This window comes from Parasteatoda tepidariorum, chromosome 5 (assembly GCF_982258835.1).
Source record: "Parasteatoda tepidariorum strain Cologne lab strain chromosome 5, Ptep-v5.0, whole genome shotgun sequence".
NCBI lineage: Eukaryota > Metazoa > Arthropoda > Arachnida > Araneae > Theridiidae > Parasteatoda > Parasteatoda tepidariorum.
In genome coordinates, this window is record NC_141759.1 from 57,932,360 (window position 1) to 57,952,785 (window position 20,426).

The following is a 20,426-nucleotide window of genomic DNA, read 5'->3' on the forward strand; positions in this document are numbered from 1 at the left end:
AGCAGCCTGCCACAGATTACAAATCCTTCTTCAAAACCCCGAAATGGAACTTAGACTCAAACGAACACTCTACATCTCAATGATCCGTCCCATCCTGACTTATGCATCTCCAGCTTGGTGCAACATCACCACATCACTCCTTAAAAAACTCAAAACATGCCAGAACAAAATCCTCAGGAAAATAACAAAAGCAAGATGGTTTATCAGAAATAAAAACATACATCGCGACCTCAACATAGATTCTTTAGATCATCACATAACAAAGTTAAATTTCAGATTTTTTGAAAAAACCATTAATTGTGACACCGCAGGATTCAACGAAATTTTTACTTTTGAAAACTTAAGAGAAGACATAAACCTCAGACCGATGGCAGCTCATTTTTGTAGTGACGTAATTTTATCTAAAATTCAAAATATTTAATTTCCTTTTACTTCAATTGCATTCCAATTACCAGAAAGAACCACCCCAAAGATCAAAATTCAAGACGAATGGGAAAAAGGCCGCTAACGGCCTCAGGCGCCCAGATAAATGTTGATGATGATGATGATGAAGACAAAGTACATATTCTTGAAAAATTTTTAAAAAGAATAAGTAAACTCCTCCCCTAAACTAGCTATAACTGAAATGGTTTTACTACCAGCCTTTCCTCTTTTCCGTCTCGCTTTCACCCCTGGTTTATACTCAGTGCGTGTTGTTAAGTGTGAGGATAACAACAGAAGTAAGTATTGACTTATATCATCATCATCATTATCAATATTTATCTGGGCGCCTGGGGCCGTTTGCGGTCTTTTTCCCACTCATCTTGAATTGTGATCTTTAGGGTGGTTCTTTCTGGTTATTGGAATGCAATTGGAGTAAAAGGAATTTAAATATTTTGAATTTTAGATAAAATTACGTCACTACAAAAGTGAGCTGCCATCGGCCTAAGGTTTATGTCTTCTCCTAAGTTTTCAAAAGTAAAAATTTCGTTGAATCCTGCGGTGTCACAATTTATGAACTATTCAATATTATGAAGAACTATTTCAATATTAGATAATATTCGCGAGGAGTTAATCTATTCTCAACAATAACAATTCACTGTAAGGAAATTTATCAAGGCGAAGAAGCAATTCAATATAAAAATTGCATCCGTTAGAAACAATTGGTAGTTATGGATTTTTATTATTCCCGGAAAAAACTAAAAAACTAAAAGAATATCAAGTCGATAGTCAATTTCGCGCTAAGTAGCGGCAATCATGTCAGCACCCACAGAGGTAATTCTGGTTTTTAGGTCATCAATGTTCAACACGATCCTCTTGTAAACATTGTCCTTTATAAATTCCCAAAGAAAAAAGTCCAGCGGTGTTACATCAGGTAATCTGGGTGGTCAAAGAATTGGACCTCATCGCCTCAGAATTACAACATTGTCGAACATTGATGACCTAAAAGCCAGAATTACATCCGCAATAGCCTCTGTGGATGCCGACATGCTTGCCGGTACCTGGCGTGAAATTGACTATCGACTTGATATTCTCCGTGCGACGAAGGGGGCACACGTGGAAGTTCATTGACAAGGGTCATGAAACTTTTTGAGTCAATCTAACCATTTATGTTATTAATTTTAATCTACCTTTATTATTTTATGAATCATTAAACATCAAAATGGGTCCGAGACATTATAAACACCCTGTATTTTGTTTGATACCATCATACCCAGTAATTTTATAAATATCTAACTTTTTTTTAATATATAAATATGTTATATATAAATATATTATGTATATATATATTATGTATAAATATATTATATATAAATGCATTATATATAAATATATCATGCTGATAATAAGTGTATAATTTTAAGTTATAAAATAAAAAGAAAACGCAACCAATGAGAATGAACTCATAATCTCAGAGAAAAATGAAAATTTGCTGAAAATGAAATTAAATGTTGTGGAGGAATTCTCGTCCTCAGATTATTGACAGATATTAAAAGCAGAGTAATCTTAGCACATTATTTTTTTATAATCTTAACTCGTTAGTGCATGATAATTTAAAAAGTCTCGTGTTTTAAAAAAATTTATCAAAAATTTTAAGACAGTTTTATAAAATAGCCCATTTTTATTTCTTGATGAAAATTGTTGAAATCTTTTATAAAAAGTATTTGCTTTATATAAAGGAAAAACGTCTAAAATAAACTTTGACTTTACAGATATATTATTAATTAAAGTTGTTTGAACTGGATAAAAAAAAGTTGCTAATTTGCGTCAAAACACAAATATTTCTGTTTTTTAAAATATATTTATATTTCATTATTATCTCAATTTTTTTTTATTTCTATTTTATCTTTAATTAAAAAAAATTCAAAATGAAAAAGTATTTTTAACTTCTTCTGAATTGTCATAAATGGTACAGATTTTTTTATGATAGAAATAAGACAATTATTTTTTGTACCATGATCTTCAAAATTTATAAGCATTTTGACTAAAATCAGTATAGACGCTACAATTGGAAATACTATAATTTATCTAAAATCAGAAAAATTTATTACTTTCCTTAGTTGTATTTTTAATGCAGTGAATATCTTAAAAATTGGAGACAAGCATCCAATGAAGTTGATTAACTAAAAAATAATTTCCTAAATTATTTTTAGAATTTGTTGAAATAGTATGTACTACATTAATTCAATAATAATAGAAACAAATATCTTACATCAATATTTTGATTAAAAAAAACACTGATAGTCTTTTTTGTTGCAAAGATTAGATATACTTTTTAAAATATGCGATAAATATCAATTCACTGATAATAAAAGGGGAAATCACGGTGTAAGCATTACCTTTACGCACTTAAACTCGGTCAACAAAAAACGCATTTGAATTGATTGTCATTCCACTTATATCAGCTATCTGAAAATCAAAGGACATTTCTTAGAATAAAATATATTACGGATATGAACCATAGGTAAGTGAATAAACAATTAAATTACTCGTACACTTAAACATTCAAAAGCCAAATTTTGAAGTATTTTATTTCTATTTTTATGCAGGGGTTAGACAAAAATATAGAATCACTTCTATACTAACTCTAACTGAGCAGTTTTTCATTTAGCAGCAATTGTTTTGAAGAATATTGCAAGGCAAAACTGTTGGTACAATTTGAAAGATTATGCTTAAAGGTTTTTTAAATTGGGTGCGTTTTACCCATGCAAAATTCGAAGAGATAAAGTTAAAAGCTGACTGTCTATTTCAATACCACTATAATAAAAAAAAGCATTATAATACAAATATTGCAATCCCATAACGCTCCTTCCGAGAATGGATTTTCAGAGTGGCTGTTAACCAATAAACGAAAAACAATCTGACTCAAAAATATATTTATATTTTGATCCCGTTGAATTTCCCTTGCCGCGAATTGCGCAATGAATATTATGCTTATATATATTTATTGTAATTATTTATATGTAGTGGTGATCAAACTCATTTATAATTATAATTGTAATTCAAAAAGTCAATTGGAATAACCTGAGTATTGCTACCACTTTAAATATGAAAATAAAATCTTCCGGAAGAGTTGGCAGGTATGCATTTGCTACTAAAACAAAGATTGTTTACACAGAGTTAATACAGAGGTGTTTCCATATTTATGTCCAAGTTCCCGTGTGTATTTTATATTAAAACATGATATGATATTTAAGCACAGAAACTTCAAGAAATTTTTTTGTTAATTATGAGTTAGGGCACCTGACAAGTGTTCTAATTTCGCTATAAATACGACATTTTCTAAAAGCTGATACTTCAGTTAAAAAAATTATTTTTTAATTTTATTTACTTTACAGTATTTATGAATAACAAAGGTATATAATAATAGATTATGTCCTAGACCAGGGGTGGCGAACCTTTATACACCAACGTGCCATTTTCTCTAAAAAATTACTTAATGAGGTCATAGACGTGCCGTCTATACTATATATATGCCGTCTATAAATAATAATACTAAATATACTATCAACTCAAAACTCTTTATTTACATTGGAAAAAAAATACATTTTGCAATGTCTCAGTTATACACGTAATTCAACTTAGAGTAACATCAGTGTGACTTCTGTTGTTGCAGATTAGATGACCAATAACTTATATTAGGTTGTAAGATGTTAGTTTAAGCAGGACTGTTGATTTTTTTTTGCTAGTTATTTATTGCTAGCTTGTTTTTTACGGTTATTAATTGTTTTTTTAGCTTTAATTTTTTTATTAATAATTGTTTATTATTTTGTTTGTGTTTTGTGAATTTTAATTTAATTGTTACATATGCTTCATAGCGTAATAACATTTGTGTAACAACAATTGTGATCGGTGGAGAGCCCAAAATATTGTGTCGCGTACCATAAATGGCACGCGTGTCATTGGTTCGTCATCCCTGTCCTAGACAATATATTAATTCTTAAAACATTTACAGATTATATCACAAAGCATTCAGTAAACAAGGTCAAAAAAAAATTTTTTTAATTATTATTACATTATTTTATGTATTGTATACTTTTAAAATTTCGTTGTAAAATATAAAATAATACAAATTTTAACAGGTGTGCAACCTGCATACCTTAGTTGTAGAGAACATCTAAGTCATAGATTGCACACCTGTTCAAATTTTGATTTATGAAGAGAACATTTGTTCAGAATTTTTGAGTAAATCGGATTAATAGAATTAAATATATTATATTTAAAAATAAAAAAAAAGATGCAACGAACGATGCAAAGCTAAACAAAATAGGGGGCTTACATTAAAAGGAAAAAGTTTAACAGTTACTGCCACTGATGTGTATAGTTTATCTTTAAAGCAATTTGAGATTATTAAAAAAAAAATTGACATATTATTAACTAGTCCCACGAGTGTAGCATTTCTTTCACGTGCCTGAGCTCAAAGTTATTACTGAAATCATAAAAAATAAAGATAATTGATAGAAAATCCAGATTTAATTACTACTCTAACACATTAAATTATTTTATGACGCACAGGAAGCTTTAGTCACAAAATAAATATTTTTCAATCATTTTTTTCGATTTGATGTAAATTATCTCATAAATCTTTTTTTAAACTGTTGTTCAGGGACATTTAACTGATTTTTAAATATAAAGAACTTAGTGGATGAAGTAGGCGAGTAAAGAAGTCGCATTTACATGAATGTGTTTAATGTAGCAGAATTGCTTTTGTTTTCACTTTAATTTTAACATAACAAAATTCATATCAGCTTTGAATATACTTGGATGGTTTTTATTTTAATTTACTTAGTAGTAAATAAAATAAGGCAAAGAATTATTAAACCCTCCTTCTAATAAATCTGTAATAAAATAGTTCGATACGGCTTCTTTTTCTTCTTACCCTATTAATAGTCACTCTGAAAATGTCTCAATCTTTTTTTCATCCACTCAGCTCTTTAACCCCTTGGGGACGGGTGATTCAGAAAAGCATTCGTACGAAATCAGAATCAAGTTGCAATTAAATAAAAAACGGTAACTTAAATGTAGTCGTTTCTAATTTGACAGACTTACTTTGCTTTTACTTCAATTATTGTTAGTTTAATCATATATATAATCAATGTTAATTCAAAGTATAACTAAATAGTTTTATTTTGAACAAAGTAATGGTGAATTAAATAAATCAAAAAATTATAACTCCGCCCACCAATAAATTGCTAAAGAAATACTTTGATTACCAGTTTTATCTTCTTACCCTGATTGATACGGTTTTTTGCTGTCACGTATTTGTGACAGTCGGCGCGAAAGGGTTAATTAAAATATCTGCCTACACACATGGTTCTCGCGGGTGTTGAAAATTTTAAAAATCGGTAACGAAAATAAATTGTTGCCAATATTTTAATTTCTGTGCAACCACCACTAAAATTGCTTGAATGAAATTTCCTATTCTACCCCACTTTACAATATAGTGGTAAATTCAAGTAAGAAATATCTTCTAGCATCAACCTAAATTTACCACCACTACTAAAACTTTTCAAAAACCGGGGGAACCCTGTACAATTAATTAATTGTTTGTTGCAAAACTTAAGGTTACATTTGCATTCTAAGTTTACAACTGCATTGTATTGCTATCTAAAACAAATGCATGTTATGACTCCGCTTGAGACGGAATAAGAAAAGTGGGGGCACTTATAATTCACTCGAATAATTTTCTTAAAAATAATAACCTGGTTAGAAATATATTTTTAAATTGTATAAAAGAAAGAAACCGATTGCAGATTTGAAATCAGCAATCCGAAAATATCGAAGATCTATTTAAAAATCGCATATAACAGAAAACAAAAAAAAAATGCTCCCTGGTGATATTACTTGAATAAAATAAATAGAGGTATAACAAGAAGATGAAGAAAAATTTAAATATTTAGATCAACTTGCGGTAAACCGAACAAATATACATCTCACATTGATTTTCTCAAAATTCGTGATAGTAGGAAACCAAAAACCAGTAAATTCAATGAATTCGCCATGATTCTTATGTACCTAAACGAACTCATTAAAATTTGTATCCCAATTCATTTTTTATAAACTCCATTCAATCATTTTAATCTCTGCTGACAATGATTGAAATTGATTGACAATAATTGAAAACAAATAATTGTGTCCGTTATCAAAATAAGTTTAATACGAATTCAAAACACTGAAATACCGCACTACCACTACCATTGTTATTGTGATTCGTAGTGTAAATAAAAATAACATTTCACTCAAAACGTCAGTCAACTGCTATTATCAGCTTTCTATCAAATCGGTAGAAAATTCATATCAAATAACAATGCATTCACTTCACTTATCAAATGGAGCTTGAGCTAAAAATGGCTTTTGTCCCTTTCATCGTATCCGTAAGAGTCAGCAAGGTTGATAAATTACATAAAAAAAGATTAAAAAATTTCAAATGCAATAGAATATCGTTGTTTCTTCTGCTTAGTCTTTAAAGCTGAGTGTAATAACTTATGAATTCAATTTATAAATGTAAAGTCTTGATTACGTCATGTCACTAGAAGAGCAACATCACACAGACTACAGAAAGTCTCCACACGGTTTCTATAAGCAGTCGTCGCAGACTGTTTAAAAAGTCTACCAGTTTTGCGCATAAGAAGAATTTCTATGGATGATTAACCGTGTAAAGCTAAGCGCAGATGGCGCTGGAGGTCGAAATTCGCTGTAAGACTTCCGGGTTAATATAATACGACTGATTTTTAAGCCTAAACTTGAAAAAAATTGCGCCATCTAATTTTATAATGCTTGTAGTGTTTTCAATGAAACTCGTTTTTTCAATTTAACTTTCAACGAAGCAAACAACAGAAGATTCCGCAAGCTTGCTACTTATGGTGCTACCTAAAAAATAATAAACAGCGCCATTTTACACAAATATAGCCAATTTAGGGATAACGCTCAAACCATGGCAAACCTTACATATTATTTATGCTGTGATATTAATTTTCCTAAATTTGTTTTAGGCTCGCGGCTTGTTAGAATTGATGAATTACAGAAAAGTCTTATGAAAGGTAAAATTAATCGCAAATTTAAACACAAATCACAATAAAAAAACTTCCTGGAATATTAAGCCTGTTCACACATTTCCTCGTAAGCATAACATAAGCGGAGGGATACGCTGGAAGTTTTCTAAATTTCGTCCGGTTGTAAGAAAGCTTGTTATTGTTTGCATACAGTCAACTATCCATAATAATTATAACCAAATAAGTTTATCTTATTTTAATATTCATATATTTGACAAATTAATATATAGTGGTTAGCAAGGAAGTAAGACAAACTAATTATATTCATTAATAAAAGAAATTTTTAAATATATACAGGTATATAATGCAATTTTCTTGTCTTTACTGGATTTTCTATAAAATAGCAATTGTAAACTGGTTTTCTTGCTTAATGGTCTGATCAGGCTACCTTTAAGAAACCGTGTAGAGGCTTTCAGTTATAGGAAGCAATGTCTCAATACTGTATAGCATTATACATTGTATAAGTACGCATACGTAAACTTTAGTACAAATACGTACTCCTTAGCACGCATACGTACTCTTTAGTACGTATAAGGTCAGTGTTTGCGAGCCTATGAAAGTGACGGAACATTTTCTCCGTCTTCTTCAACCCCACTACAAACATGTTTTCTCTCATAGAAAATTGCCTCGTTAAAATTTAAAAAAAAAAAAAAAAAATTAAACTATAAACGTTAAAAAATTTTTACCTTAACACTTAAGTGAGGAATTTAATTTTGCAAACCACCCATAGGGAGCGGAATTAAAATCAGGCAATGACGTGCATACACGTTTAAACGCAGATCAAATGTTTTTACTGTAAATTTTAAAAAAAACTTACTTCCAAAAAAATTTTTACAGCTATAACATGTTATAGAACTATAGAACTTAACTGTTTTTCAAACCTAAGATAAATTAAATAGTTTGTATAAAAATAGTAAAGTCTTCTCTTAAACAGTTTTAAATAAAATGGTAAACAAAGGAGAAATGACTCCCCCCCCCCTTTTTTTTTTTAGTTTTTAGAACTAAAAATTTTTTAGGTAATTTTATATAGCTTTGAGAACTTTCGCTGCTTTCAATTATAAACAGCAAACTTATATATCATGATATAATTCTGCTCAATCATGTGATTCGAAAGGCTGATTACATTTCTAATACATTTGCGTAAAAATACGACACGAACAAACAAATATATTTGTAAGGGGTACTCTATTATGACCAGGTTCTTGATCACATGTAAGAAGTAAATGAAATTATTGAAAACTGATATCGATAACAGGATAATTATATTAAGATATAAAAAGTTACTTTTTATACATATACCTGTTTGTATCATCTTTAATCTTTGCCTATACGTGTCGTTTCTTCTTCAAAATCTGCTAAACAACAAATGATGTAATGATAAACAATACTGAAAAACACGACGAGCTTTACTATGTATCTTACACACGCAAAGCAAATGTTTTTACGATTATTTTGAGACAAATTTTAGTTTTACTACAACAATAACTTTGGCGTCCTATAAAAATGTATTTGGCTGAACGTAACTTTTTATAGGAGTTAAAATAAAATTTCAAAGGAGGATTAATTATTTTTGTATGTTGCGTTATTTTGTTGCAATGTTAGACATGATTGCACCAGATCAAATCAACGGCACGCAGCTTGAGGATAGCGGTACACTTATTGCCTTAAAAAACAGACAAAAGTAAGTGGCAACTATTAAAAAACGTACGTAATTCTTAGATAATTATTTAAACTATAAATTGAATTTCAAATTATAAAACTATATAAAAAGGTTTCTACGATTAAGTAAAACTGCTGAACATTTAATTTAAATGTAACTATAATTACAATTTCAGATAAACTACTAACTAAATGAGACTACGTGAGAAACTGCATAAGTATTCTTAATCTGTTTTGTTCTCACTGCTGAAGATATTTTTTTTATTTACTGCCAATTTATTTCCTGCTTAAATTTCGGAAAAAAAAAGGTTTTCTATTGATAAGGTATAAGGGTTGATAAAGTAAATTATTGATTAGGTATAAGGGTTGATCAAATAATGGAAACATATCTCTAATAACTCTATTTAAACCATTTTCCATTTAGCAACAAATGTTTTGAAAGATGGCAACATGTTTGATGATAACAATGATTGTAACAATGTTTTGATGATGGAAAGATGAACATGGCAAAACTGTTGCACCATTTGAAAATCATGTCATTTTTACCCATGCAAAGTTCGCATCGACCAAAATAAGCTTTCGAAATTAATATATTATATTTGGCTGTAATACCAATAGGATTGAAATCATTCAATAGGATTGCAATATTTATATAAATATGCTTTTTTATAGTGGTATTGGAAAAGGAAATTTGCTTTTAACACTAGGTTTACGGACGTTTCTTATATATCTATCTCTACGAACACGCGTCAATTTGACGCATGAACGAATACATATAACAGCACTTACAGAGATGCCAACTTGCTTCGGACAGCAAATATATATTTTAAAATGGTAGTTTATCAATTGTGATTCTTGGTTTAATAAATTCAATTTAGTAGATTTTTATCCACCACTATTTCTAAACAATTCGTAGGCTTATATTATTCACCACTAAATAATTGCAACATTTAATTAGTAGTTATCTACCGTTTTTTCTAATTACTTTGGGTGTCCGGAACAGTTGGCATTATATACTAAAAGAAATAAAAATAAAAAAAATACAGATTTATCAAATATTCTACTATTTTATTTTTCAATACTCGAATTAAGCAACTGAAACCTTCAAAATCTGACATCAATTGACATTCTGCGTTTGTTCTTTCTATTATTGCTTATCGGCAAAAGTTGTTTATCGCTTGTTTCATTTGATATAACGATATCGGATAACGAATCGAAGTATTGTCGGTACATTCTTATTTATTATTGATGTGATGTTTGCATGCTTACTCAAAATTTTGTCTAAATTACGATCGCCTCAAATTGACGCATATCCGTAGCATATCCAATATTTCAACGCTTTTGAAGAAAATAGACTTCAGTATACATTTACCTCGAACAATGGATAAAAGTTATTACAAGAGATAAAATAAAAATGCAAACGGGTTTTGAAATTTTCCTTATTAAATTCGAAATGCGTCAAAAGGACGCGTCCAGAAAAAACCCAGTGTTAACTTCCTACCCTTATTTTAAACAATAATTTAAATTTTGCATGGGTGAATCTTTTGCATCATTTCTAAACGCTTCAAGCATGTCCTTGCAAATTGTTCAAGTAGTTTTGCCATCAAAAATCTTCCAAAACATTTGTTGCTACATTTGTTGTCTGATCGGTTACATAGACAGGGTTTCCACAATCGCAAAGAAAAAAATTAGTGGTAGCTAAGGTTTATTAAGAATTTTAAGAAATGCTTAAATTTATCTTTAATTTGTAAATTACGAAACTATTTCCGCTTTATTATTTGCACCCATATATATATATATATATATATATATATATATATATATATATATATATATATATATATATATATATATATATATATATATATATATATATATATATATATATATATATATATAACGTCGTTGCCGAGTGGAAGGATTAAAACAGGTCATAAGTCGGGAAGGAGGGTACAAAATTTATTTATTAATTATTAGACAAGAGCAGTCATGAGAATGAGTAAAAGTGCACACGAAAAGTTGCGCTCCTTGGTTATATGTTAGGGAAAATCTTGCAAAGTAAAATCCGTAATATGTCTTAATTTAGGGACAGAGGGAACTCTTAGTAGTTGCTATTGGTTTATGAAATAGATCGAACGTTTCCCACACAAGAGCAAAGGGAAAAATGTCCTGCTCTTAATTAAATGCATACTTGAGCCAAAAATAGATTTAAGAACAGGATGTGGCTTTTAAAAGTGTGAGAAAGTATTTCGTTTAGAATAATTAATTAGTAATAAAGTAGGAGTTGTTTTATAGCAAAGAAACTAACATAAAAAGATTAATAAAAGCTTTTTATGTTACATCCCCCCTCGCCGAAAAATTTTGACTAATATCTAAAAATTTTTAAAATTATCCCTTTGCAAAACTTTCCTTATGATGACACAATTAAAAAATTTAATACTAATATTTGTAATATCAACAAGATATAAAGTAACATGAATTATAATGAAAAAAAAACACATTTGCACACTATGTAAAAAAAATTTTCATGCAGTGTTAGAGGAAGAAAAAAAATTTGAAGTAGCGCTACTATCGAAATGACGTGTTAGATTTCCATTTTCAAAAATTCTTTGTGATTAAGTTTTTTCAGTCCTTCTTTATAATCACAGTAAATAAAGTTATTCCTCATACTAACACAATTAAAATAAACTTTTCACTTAAGACAAGAAAATCTATAAAAATTTCTTAAAAGATGTAAATATTCATATTCAATAACAAGAAAGATACAAAAATATGAAAATGCAAGTGATATGAGATATAAAAATACAAATTGACACTTTTTATCAAAAAAAATTTTCAATATAAAATGTTAAAAAATTTTTGACACAATGGTCTTTAATCTGAAGTTTAAGACTTCAGTAGTTTTATTTCAATGAGATAATAAAAAGTTTGACACTTGGTCTTTAATCTGAAGTTTAAGACTTCAGTGTTATTAGGGGAAATTGTTTTGTTGGATTAGGGGCTGTATTCCCCAAAAGGAGGAAAACAGTCCCTATTCTCAACAATAATATGCTGGAAGATCCAAGATTCAACAAGATGCATAAGTATTTATTTTTTTGGTTTTCACCACATACAAAAACTACAATCTTCCCATATCTTACTAGATTTGGGTAAACGTTGAACTTTAAGAAAAAAATTTGAAAGGTCGGATCTTCCAGAAAAAAAAAGGGGTCCACATGTTCCATTGAACTATGTGTATTATTGTCATATTTGGTATTTAATTTTATTTTCATGAAACAAAACAAAATTGACACTGGTAAATTTGATGGTTATTTTACCCTTTGAGGTTCAACTTTTATTGTCTCTATATACTATTTATTTTTAGCAAAAATATCTGAGAAATTTCTTAAAATTTCTGAAGCTGGAAATTTTTTTCATTATCTTGAATTTGCATAATTCCGTCAACATGATTTTGACAATGCGGCCCCACATTATCACAATCAGTCTCAAGAACACTTGAAAATTCAAGATTTTTTCAGTTTTGCTATTTAAATCTTTATTTTCAGTCTATCTTTTGTTTTATTTTTCTTTAAACTCACTTTGTTAACATTTTTCTTTTTACTATTCTTTTTTTTATGCCCACATTTTTATTTTCTTCCTTTCTTTTTGTTTTTCTTAGATTTGAATTATTTTTTTTTCTTTTCTATCTGCTTTCTTCTTTGGTTTTTTTTATTTATTGCAAACATTACAAATTTGATTATTTTAATTGTGCTTCTACCAAAGGGAAGATTTTGCAAATGGATAATTTTTAAAATTTTTGGATTGTAACTAAACATTTTTGGCGAGGGGGGATGTAACATAAAAAGCTTCAATTAATCTTTTTACGTTAGTTTCTTTGCTATAAAACAACTTAAAATTAAACAACTTACAACTAAACAACTTAAAATTAAACAACTTAAAATTAAATAAAACAACTTTGCAAGAAACTTAATTATTCTAAACGAAATACTTTCTCACACTTTTAAAAGCCACATCCTGTTCTTAAATCTATTTTTGGCTCAAGTATGCATTTAATTAAGAGCAGGACATTTTTCCCTTTGCTCTTGTGTGGGAAACGTTCGATCTATTTCATAAACCAATAGCAACTACTAAGAGTTCCCTCTGTCCCTAAATTAAGACATATTACGGATTTTACTTTGCAAGATTTTCCCTAACATATAACCAAGGAGAGCAACTTTTCGTGTGCACTTTTACTCATTCTCATGACTGCTCTTGTCTAATAATTAATAAATAAATTTTGTACCCTCCTTCCCGACCTATGACCTGTTATAATCCTTCCACTCGGCAACGACGTTATATATATATATACATATATAAGTTCATAACGAAGAACAAAACAAAGAAAAATAAAAGACATATGAAAAAGGGGGGAAATAATAAGTAAAAAATAACAAACAACAGTTTATTAAAAATAATAATAAAAAAAAAATTAAAAAAATTTAAAAAAAAAAAATCATGAAATGTTAATTAAAAAACCAGAAAAAAAAAGGATATAATCTTTTCTTCAGCCCACACGATTATATCCGCAAAACAGAGTGCTTTCTGATATTGTATCAATAAAGCCAAAGCTAAATAAATTAATACAATAGTGTGAGGAGCACTCAAATTTTTTTTAAAAAATAACAACAAATGAAATAGATCACAAAAAGTACAAATAAGTAAAAATAACATGTAAAAACAGATAATAAAATAAAATAAAAAGAAAAAACATTAAAAAGGGGAGACTATAAAGCGAGCAGCAAAATCAGTTCAACTTACATGGACGGATATTTTTCAAGAAAGATTTAAAAATGTTTTCGCAGAAAGATTGCCAGATTACAAAATATGAAAACAAAAGATGAAAACAAAAGCGCAAATTGAGTGTAACAAGAGGGTTTTAAAGTGTTGTTCTTACTGCACTGTTGAAGTGATTTGTTATTCTGAGTTTTGATTTCTTAGTTACCAAGGATGGGCCCGAAATGGATGTGCGCAAGGTAATATTATACTGGATAATTTTAAAAATTGATCATAAATAGTTTTAGAAGATAGATGTTTATTTAAGAAAAAGTATAAAATAGAAAAGAGAAACATAAATTGCCTGTTTTGCAGATAATTTTAGCCGCGGATTTGCACGATATGGATTAGTACATAGAAAAATTATTTAAATTATCAAAGAAAAAACCTAAGTAGATAATTTTAGCCACATATATATATATATATATATATATATATATATATATATATATATATATATATATATATATATATATATATATATATATATATCCCGCTTCCTACGTCATTTTCTGCTGGTCCGTGAAAAATGCCTATGCCGATAATGTAAAATTGTCCCGGATTTCACGCTACTCTTTTTAAAAAATCCAGCTTCATACGTTTTTCTAACATATCGAAATCCATTTTTCGTAACATAACTTGCACAAACTTTTAATTTCAGATCAGAATAAATTTCAGATTAAAATTGAACACTCTTAAAAAGAAAATATTTCAACCATGACAACATTGTTGGAAAAAAAACATTTCAACAATGATGGTAACAACTTAGTTACAAAATTATAAACTGTTAAAAAACAAAATAAAGTAAATGTGATAAAAATGGAACATTATACTAAATGGAAATTATTTCAACAATGATAAACATTCGATGATTCAACAATGACAACGTTGCTGAAAAGAAAATCTTTCAACAATGCTAACAGCTTACTTACAAAATTACATGCTGTTAAATTGCAAAATAAAACGAATGAAATAAAAATTTAGCGCTGTTATAGAAAGAAAATATTTCAATAATGATTCACATCCTGAATTATTTTGTTTTTGTTTACACAAATGTCTCATCTTTAATAAAAAAAAAATACCACTGCAGATAACAGAAAGCATCAATGCAAAGGTAGGTGCAAATGTCTTCTTTCCTAGAAAACACTTATCTTTAAACTCATAACTCCGCTATCTGATACTATTTTATGTCTCATAATGAGACATAAAATAGTCTCTCTCTCATGGAAAATACGAATTTGAAAACACAAATCGAGAATATTTTTGAAAATTTATATATATATATATACACACCTATGAAGCCATTACATTATGACCACCCTCCATCTATAAAAATGGGCTCGCCCAGGTTTTCATGGTTCCTCGCCCAGGAACAAAGTTTTCATGGGGCACATTAGGACCCATAATCCTCATAGAACAATCCCTGACGTCTGTAAGCTACTTGAACATAGTTGCAGAGCAGGTTCACCCATTCATGGCAACAGTTTTTCCTGCGGGGGATGGTGTTTACCAACAGGATAATACACCATGTCATAAGGGTCGAATCGTCGAGGAACATTCCAGTGACTTTCAAGTCATGTCTTGGCCCCCAAATTCACCTGTTACCTTACTCCAATAGAACATTTGCGGTCCTACTTGGAAAACCAAATTCGTGCTGCCACGCTACTCCCTCGCAATGTGAGGGAATTGCAGGACCAGTTGGTGAGCACTTGATACCAGTTACCTATGACTACCTATCAGCACCTTGTGGAATCAATGACTCGGCGGATGCTAGCAGTTTTGAGGGCTAAAGGTGGTCCTACATGTTATTAGCAGGGTGGTCATAATGTAATGGCTCTTCGGTGTATATAACCTTACACGGTATAGAGAACATTTCGTTTAAAAATGTCAATGTTCGAACATTGTTTAATTGTTTTATTAAATTAACCAAATGCATAGTAACAAATACGGAAACTTTAGCTTTATATTTAAAATGGTAGTAAAAGAACAGTTTAAATAGTTAAATTACTAAAAGAAGCTAAAAGCTTACCCATTTCAATCCAACAATCCTATAAACGTGGAAAGCAATTTTAAATCAAATTTACAAAACGAACAATCATATATTATAACATAAACTTAACTGCCACAAAAAGAAATTTTACCAAAAAGCATAGAAAGTTGCCAATCCTACTTTTGATAATTAATTAAAAAGGTGAAAATGAAACTAAAACCTCATCTTTGTGAAACTCAATTTAATAATTTATTAATTTAAAATTATTTGTTCTTTAATCTTCTTAAATTTATATATAACTATAAGATAAGTTAGGCTGGCGGTTTTCAGTTTATATTTGCCTAAAAAGTGACTTATAAACAAACTTTTAAGTTTCAATGTTTAGTAACCATTATAATTTTGAGTTTGACTAGCAATGTGATAACAGAAACGATTATGAAATAATATTTCTTTCAAGAAGTTCGACAAGTTAACTAAACTATTGCAGACTGTTTCTTCCAAAAATGCAACATTTAGTAGACGAATTTAAATTGATTATGCTTGGGCTAATTTAAACTTGGAGAAATTTTATAGTTTCTTGTATTGGCTACAACACAGAATTATAAAATATCGCAATCACCTGATTTTAGATCAAAATCGTGAAATATACATCATTAAAACATTGCATGTGAGTGAGTAGGCAACTTTTAGAATAATATTTAACATAATAAAAACCATAATTTGGCTTTTATCGATAAAAATTTGAAGAAGGATTAAGCAAAATTTTATCTTATCTAGTGCAAAGTTGTTCCATAGCACCAACTTCATTTTAATTTTTTCCGGTGTTTTATCATAGTCCTTCCTTCTCTTATTTAATAAAACTGGGCACCTGGGCCGCGTAGCGCCCCTTTGTTTTATTGTAGTACTGAATATACCGTGTTATTGTAGCACTTGAATTATTTATAATATCGGTAATAACGAATGTGTTACTCCTTTCAAAACAAATGGGAAAATGAAATAACTTTTAATTGAATTAATTTTGAGGAAGTTAACAATCTATAGGATTGCAATATTTCTATCAGAATGTTTTTTCCTCACTATTGTGTTATTGAAATAAGAAATCAAATTTTAACTTCCTTTCTACGAATTTTGCATGGATAAAATTCATTTAATTTCTAATACCTTCAAACTGTGCCAACTGTTTTGCCATGTAAAATCTTCCAAACTCTGAAAAGAAAGATAGTTTACACAGAATTAAGCGTTTCCATATTTTTGTTTAATCCCTGTAGGTGCCGTTTCTTACATTTAATTCCTTTTTAGTTAAAATTCTTTGCCAAGGTATTGATATAACAATTTATTTTAAAATTATAAACAAGACTTGTTTTAATTACGCTAACACTTTTTATGTGTAGTAGTGTTTATAATATTATAAATCATAAAAAAATAAAATAATAATAATTTACGTGTTTTGTTACCAATATAAAAAACAAAACCTCTCGTTAAGATGTTCGAATAAACTACTTTTTCCTGGAAATCAGAATTTTTTTTTCCTTTCGAAATGCTCGTGAATATAACCTATACCTCTATAAAGTCGCTATCTGAGTACGCAGCCCATTGAAGGCTTTAACTCATTCATTACGTATTTTTTCATTAAATTCTAACGTCATTCTAGCTAGATCATGTAATTTGGCAAGGTACCTACCCGCGCAAGCGGGCTCTAGACCTCTGATCTGTGATATGCCCTAGGGCGACTGAGACTAATGACATTGGAAGTAATGAGGACGGGAAATTTGGAGGAGTACGAGGCAGTAACGGCTCGAGATATCTGCTTATGCAGTTCAAATCATGATAACGTCATTCGATAATTTTAATAAATGCTATCAAAACTAAATTTTATATTAAAAAGTGGTAGTAACAATAATTTAATATTTTTAATTACTATTTCAAGAAATATGCAATGTCGCTACTTAACTCTTTCCGGTTCAGTGTAACCCAGTCCGGCAGCACTAATTCAGCAAATGTTACAAGCTACTAGGAATGTAAAACTCATTGCTTTTAAATGTTTAGCAACCACTAGTTAAGGTATGTCGCTTCACTTCGAATGTACTGTATAAGATCTCTCTAGCTTATTTCTTTCCTAACTGAAATTTACAATCGAAACTTGCTGTTATGTAAAGGGTTAAAGAACACAGTTTCGCTGAGCTGATTAAAAAAAATTGCAGAATCGATATTAAGCTGGGTCTGTAAGCTAGAATCAGTATATAATAAGTTACGAAACGCTCATTTTTAAATATTATGACAATTTAAATGGGAAAACTCTGCCAAAAAATTTCCATTTTTATACACTGCTTCCCTGGACGTCCAATGGTCAGCCAAAATTGTCATAGCAGCAATTTTGCCAAACCTGCCAACTTTTAATCCTTTCAAGGACGATTTTCCCGAGGGGTAGCTAAACGAAATTTAAATTACAATTTCAGTCAGAAACATTCTGTGTATTTTGAGCAAATTTGTGCAGTGTTTAAAAAATATTACAGATTAATATATATGCTTAATTTTTTTAATAATAGTGGTGGATTAAAAATATTATAAATTAAGTTTATAAATGCAAGGGACATATAGAAAGCATACATTTTACCACCATTATAAATATAGAAATAAAATTTTACGCCAAATGCGTAAAAGCTGGCAGGTATGCAATTAACTTATTATCAAAACAGGGGAAATTTACCTGTATCTAGAGATGTCAACTGCTCCGGATTCTACACAGCATTCTAAAAAACGCAAGAGAGCTGTTAACTGTTGCAGAGTTTTGGTTGATTTTGCTAACTCTTTAAAAGACGGGGCACGAAATAACTGTAAAAACCAATAAAAGTTCGATTAGCTACATAAAACATTCCATTTTGTTCAATAACAGGCATTGAACAGCCGACCCATTTTTAGGTTTATGACTATCAATGTTCCGTTAGGTTTATGACTATCAACTCCGTAACCTTGTAATTTTGCTGCAACCAAACCTATTAGATATTGAAACTCCAGAATCAAGAATCGGGACAAACTAGCCATCGAGGAGGACTTCTTGATGGAATTAACCCACGTTAAGGTTACATATGCAAGGAAAACCTACCACGTTACCGCTAGAAAATATTCATCGTTGGCAGCTCTGTGCATCAGCAACCACTTGAATGCTATACATTTTCACCCCATCCATAGCATAACTCTTTATATGTGTTCGAGTTATAGAATTATTGTGATCAGAAAGGTTTCATATTAACTTTTCAAAAACATGAAATACATTTTCGTTCGTTCGTTTGTTGTAGTAGAACTGGGCATCTGAGGCCCAAACGGCCCTTATCCCATTCATCATGAACTATCCCAAAGGGACATACATAGGAAAGTTTAGAAATACATTTTAGGATCAAAAATTACGTACCTTTATAATAATTTTGAGGAACCACTGGTAGACCTGCTTCCCCTCATAAAAAGTTTAACGATAAAAATAATCATTTTATTTTCCTTAAAATCAAACGGTAATCATATGCTGATTTGGAAGGCCATTTTACATTAAAATCAAAAAGTTTTAATTTTTTTTTCCCTGCTCAGTTTTTCTTTTTTCTTTTTTTCTTCTTCTTCTTTTTTTTTTTTTTTTTTTTTTTTTTTTTTTGCAATGGCAGTTGGTTAAGATGCTAGATTTCGTCCATTGTTATGCACTGTTTATTGTCATTTAATCTATTGTCATTTGAACTATACTTAGATAATTAAAACTTAAAGTCTTGTATTTATTTTTCTAGGGATCAATTTGTAAGATTAGAATGGGATGTTGGTCGAAAAAATGTCAGGTAAGAAATGTTTGTCTGATCAGAATGAATAATGAACATTTTTTGCGTAAAAATTAATGAATAAAAAAATGCTAAGTAGGGTCCTATTTTGTTTGATTTGTATTAAAAAAATGAAGTACAATTTTCATGGGAATTTTCAAAACTAAGCAGTTGTTAGAAAACAAGAAAAATGGGATAATAACGGCTGTGTAGTAATCATAACACACTTGCCGATAAAACTGAACCTTATATTTACTTTATTACACCTACTTTTCTCATAATCATTTTATTGTTAAATATATTTTTCTTGATATCTGATTGTTTGATTTAACCAAGCAACAGGACAGATTGGTGTTTTACGATCTTCCCCTACATTTCATAACATTTCTATTTGTGCACAAATTAATTATCTAGTTATACTCCATCTTTCCATGATCATGTATGTCATACTTTTAATTATTCTTATATTTTTATATCAAAAACAGTAGAAAGTAACTCAAATCAAGTAATATTTTTTTCTTATTTTGTATGTATATGACTTTTTAATTGTTTCAGTTATTGTACATTGCTTTTTCTTTTCTATTGACTACCTCATTGAGGAGCTTAATAGATAAGACCAGCAAGTAATATTTTTAGAGG

The 20,426-nt window shown here is 29.4% G+C and overlaps 1 protein-coding gene across 4 annotated transcripts in view; it reads left to right on the plus strand.

Annotated features, from left to right (window-relative positions):
• The first annotated feature begins 2,784 nt into the window (after nt 1–2,784).
• LOC107437354 (scoloptoxin SSD14) overlaps nt 2,785–20,426 on the plus strand; it is a 48,418-nt gene continuing 30,776 nt past the window's right edge. Inside the window, exons 1-2 of one of the 4 annotated variants that reach the window (XM_087164002.1) lie at nt 2,785–2,944; nt 19,761–19,808. In XM_087164002.1, coding sequence (XP_087020128.1) covers nt 2,934–2,944; nt 19,761–19,808 — 59 coding nt within the window. In that variant the 5' untranslated portion in view covers nt 2,785–2,933. Of the gene's footprint in view, nt 2,945–9,077; nt 9,214–15,094; nt 15,118–19,760; nt 19,809–19,999; nt 20,227–20,426 lie in introns of those variants that run through there. The other 3 variants (XM_087164001.1, XM_087164003.1, XM_087164004.1) reach the window with 3 other exon arrangements.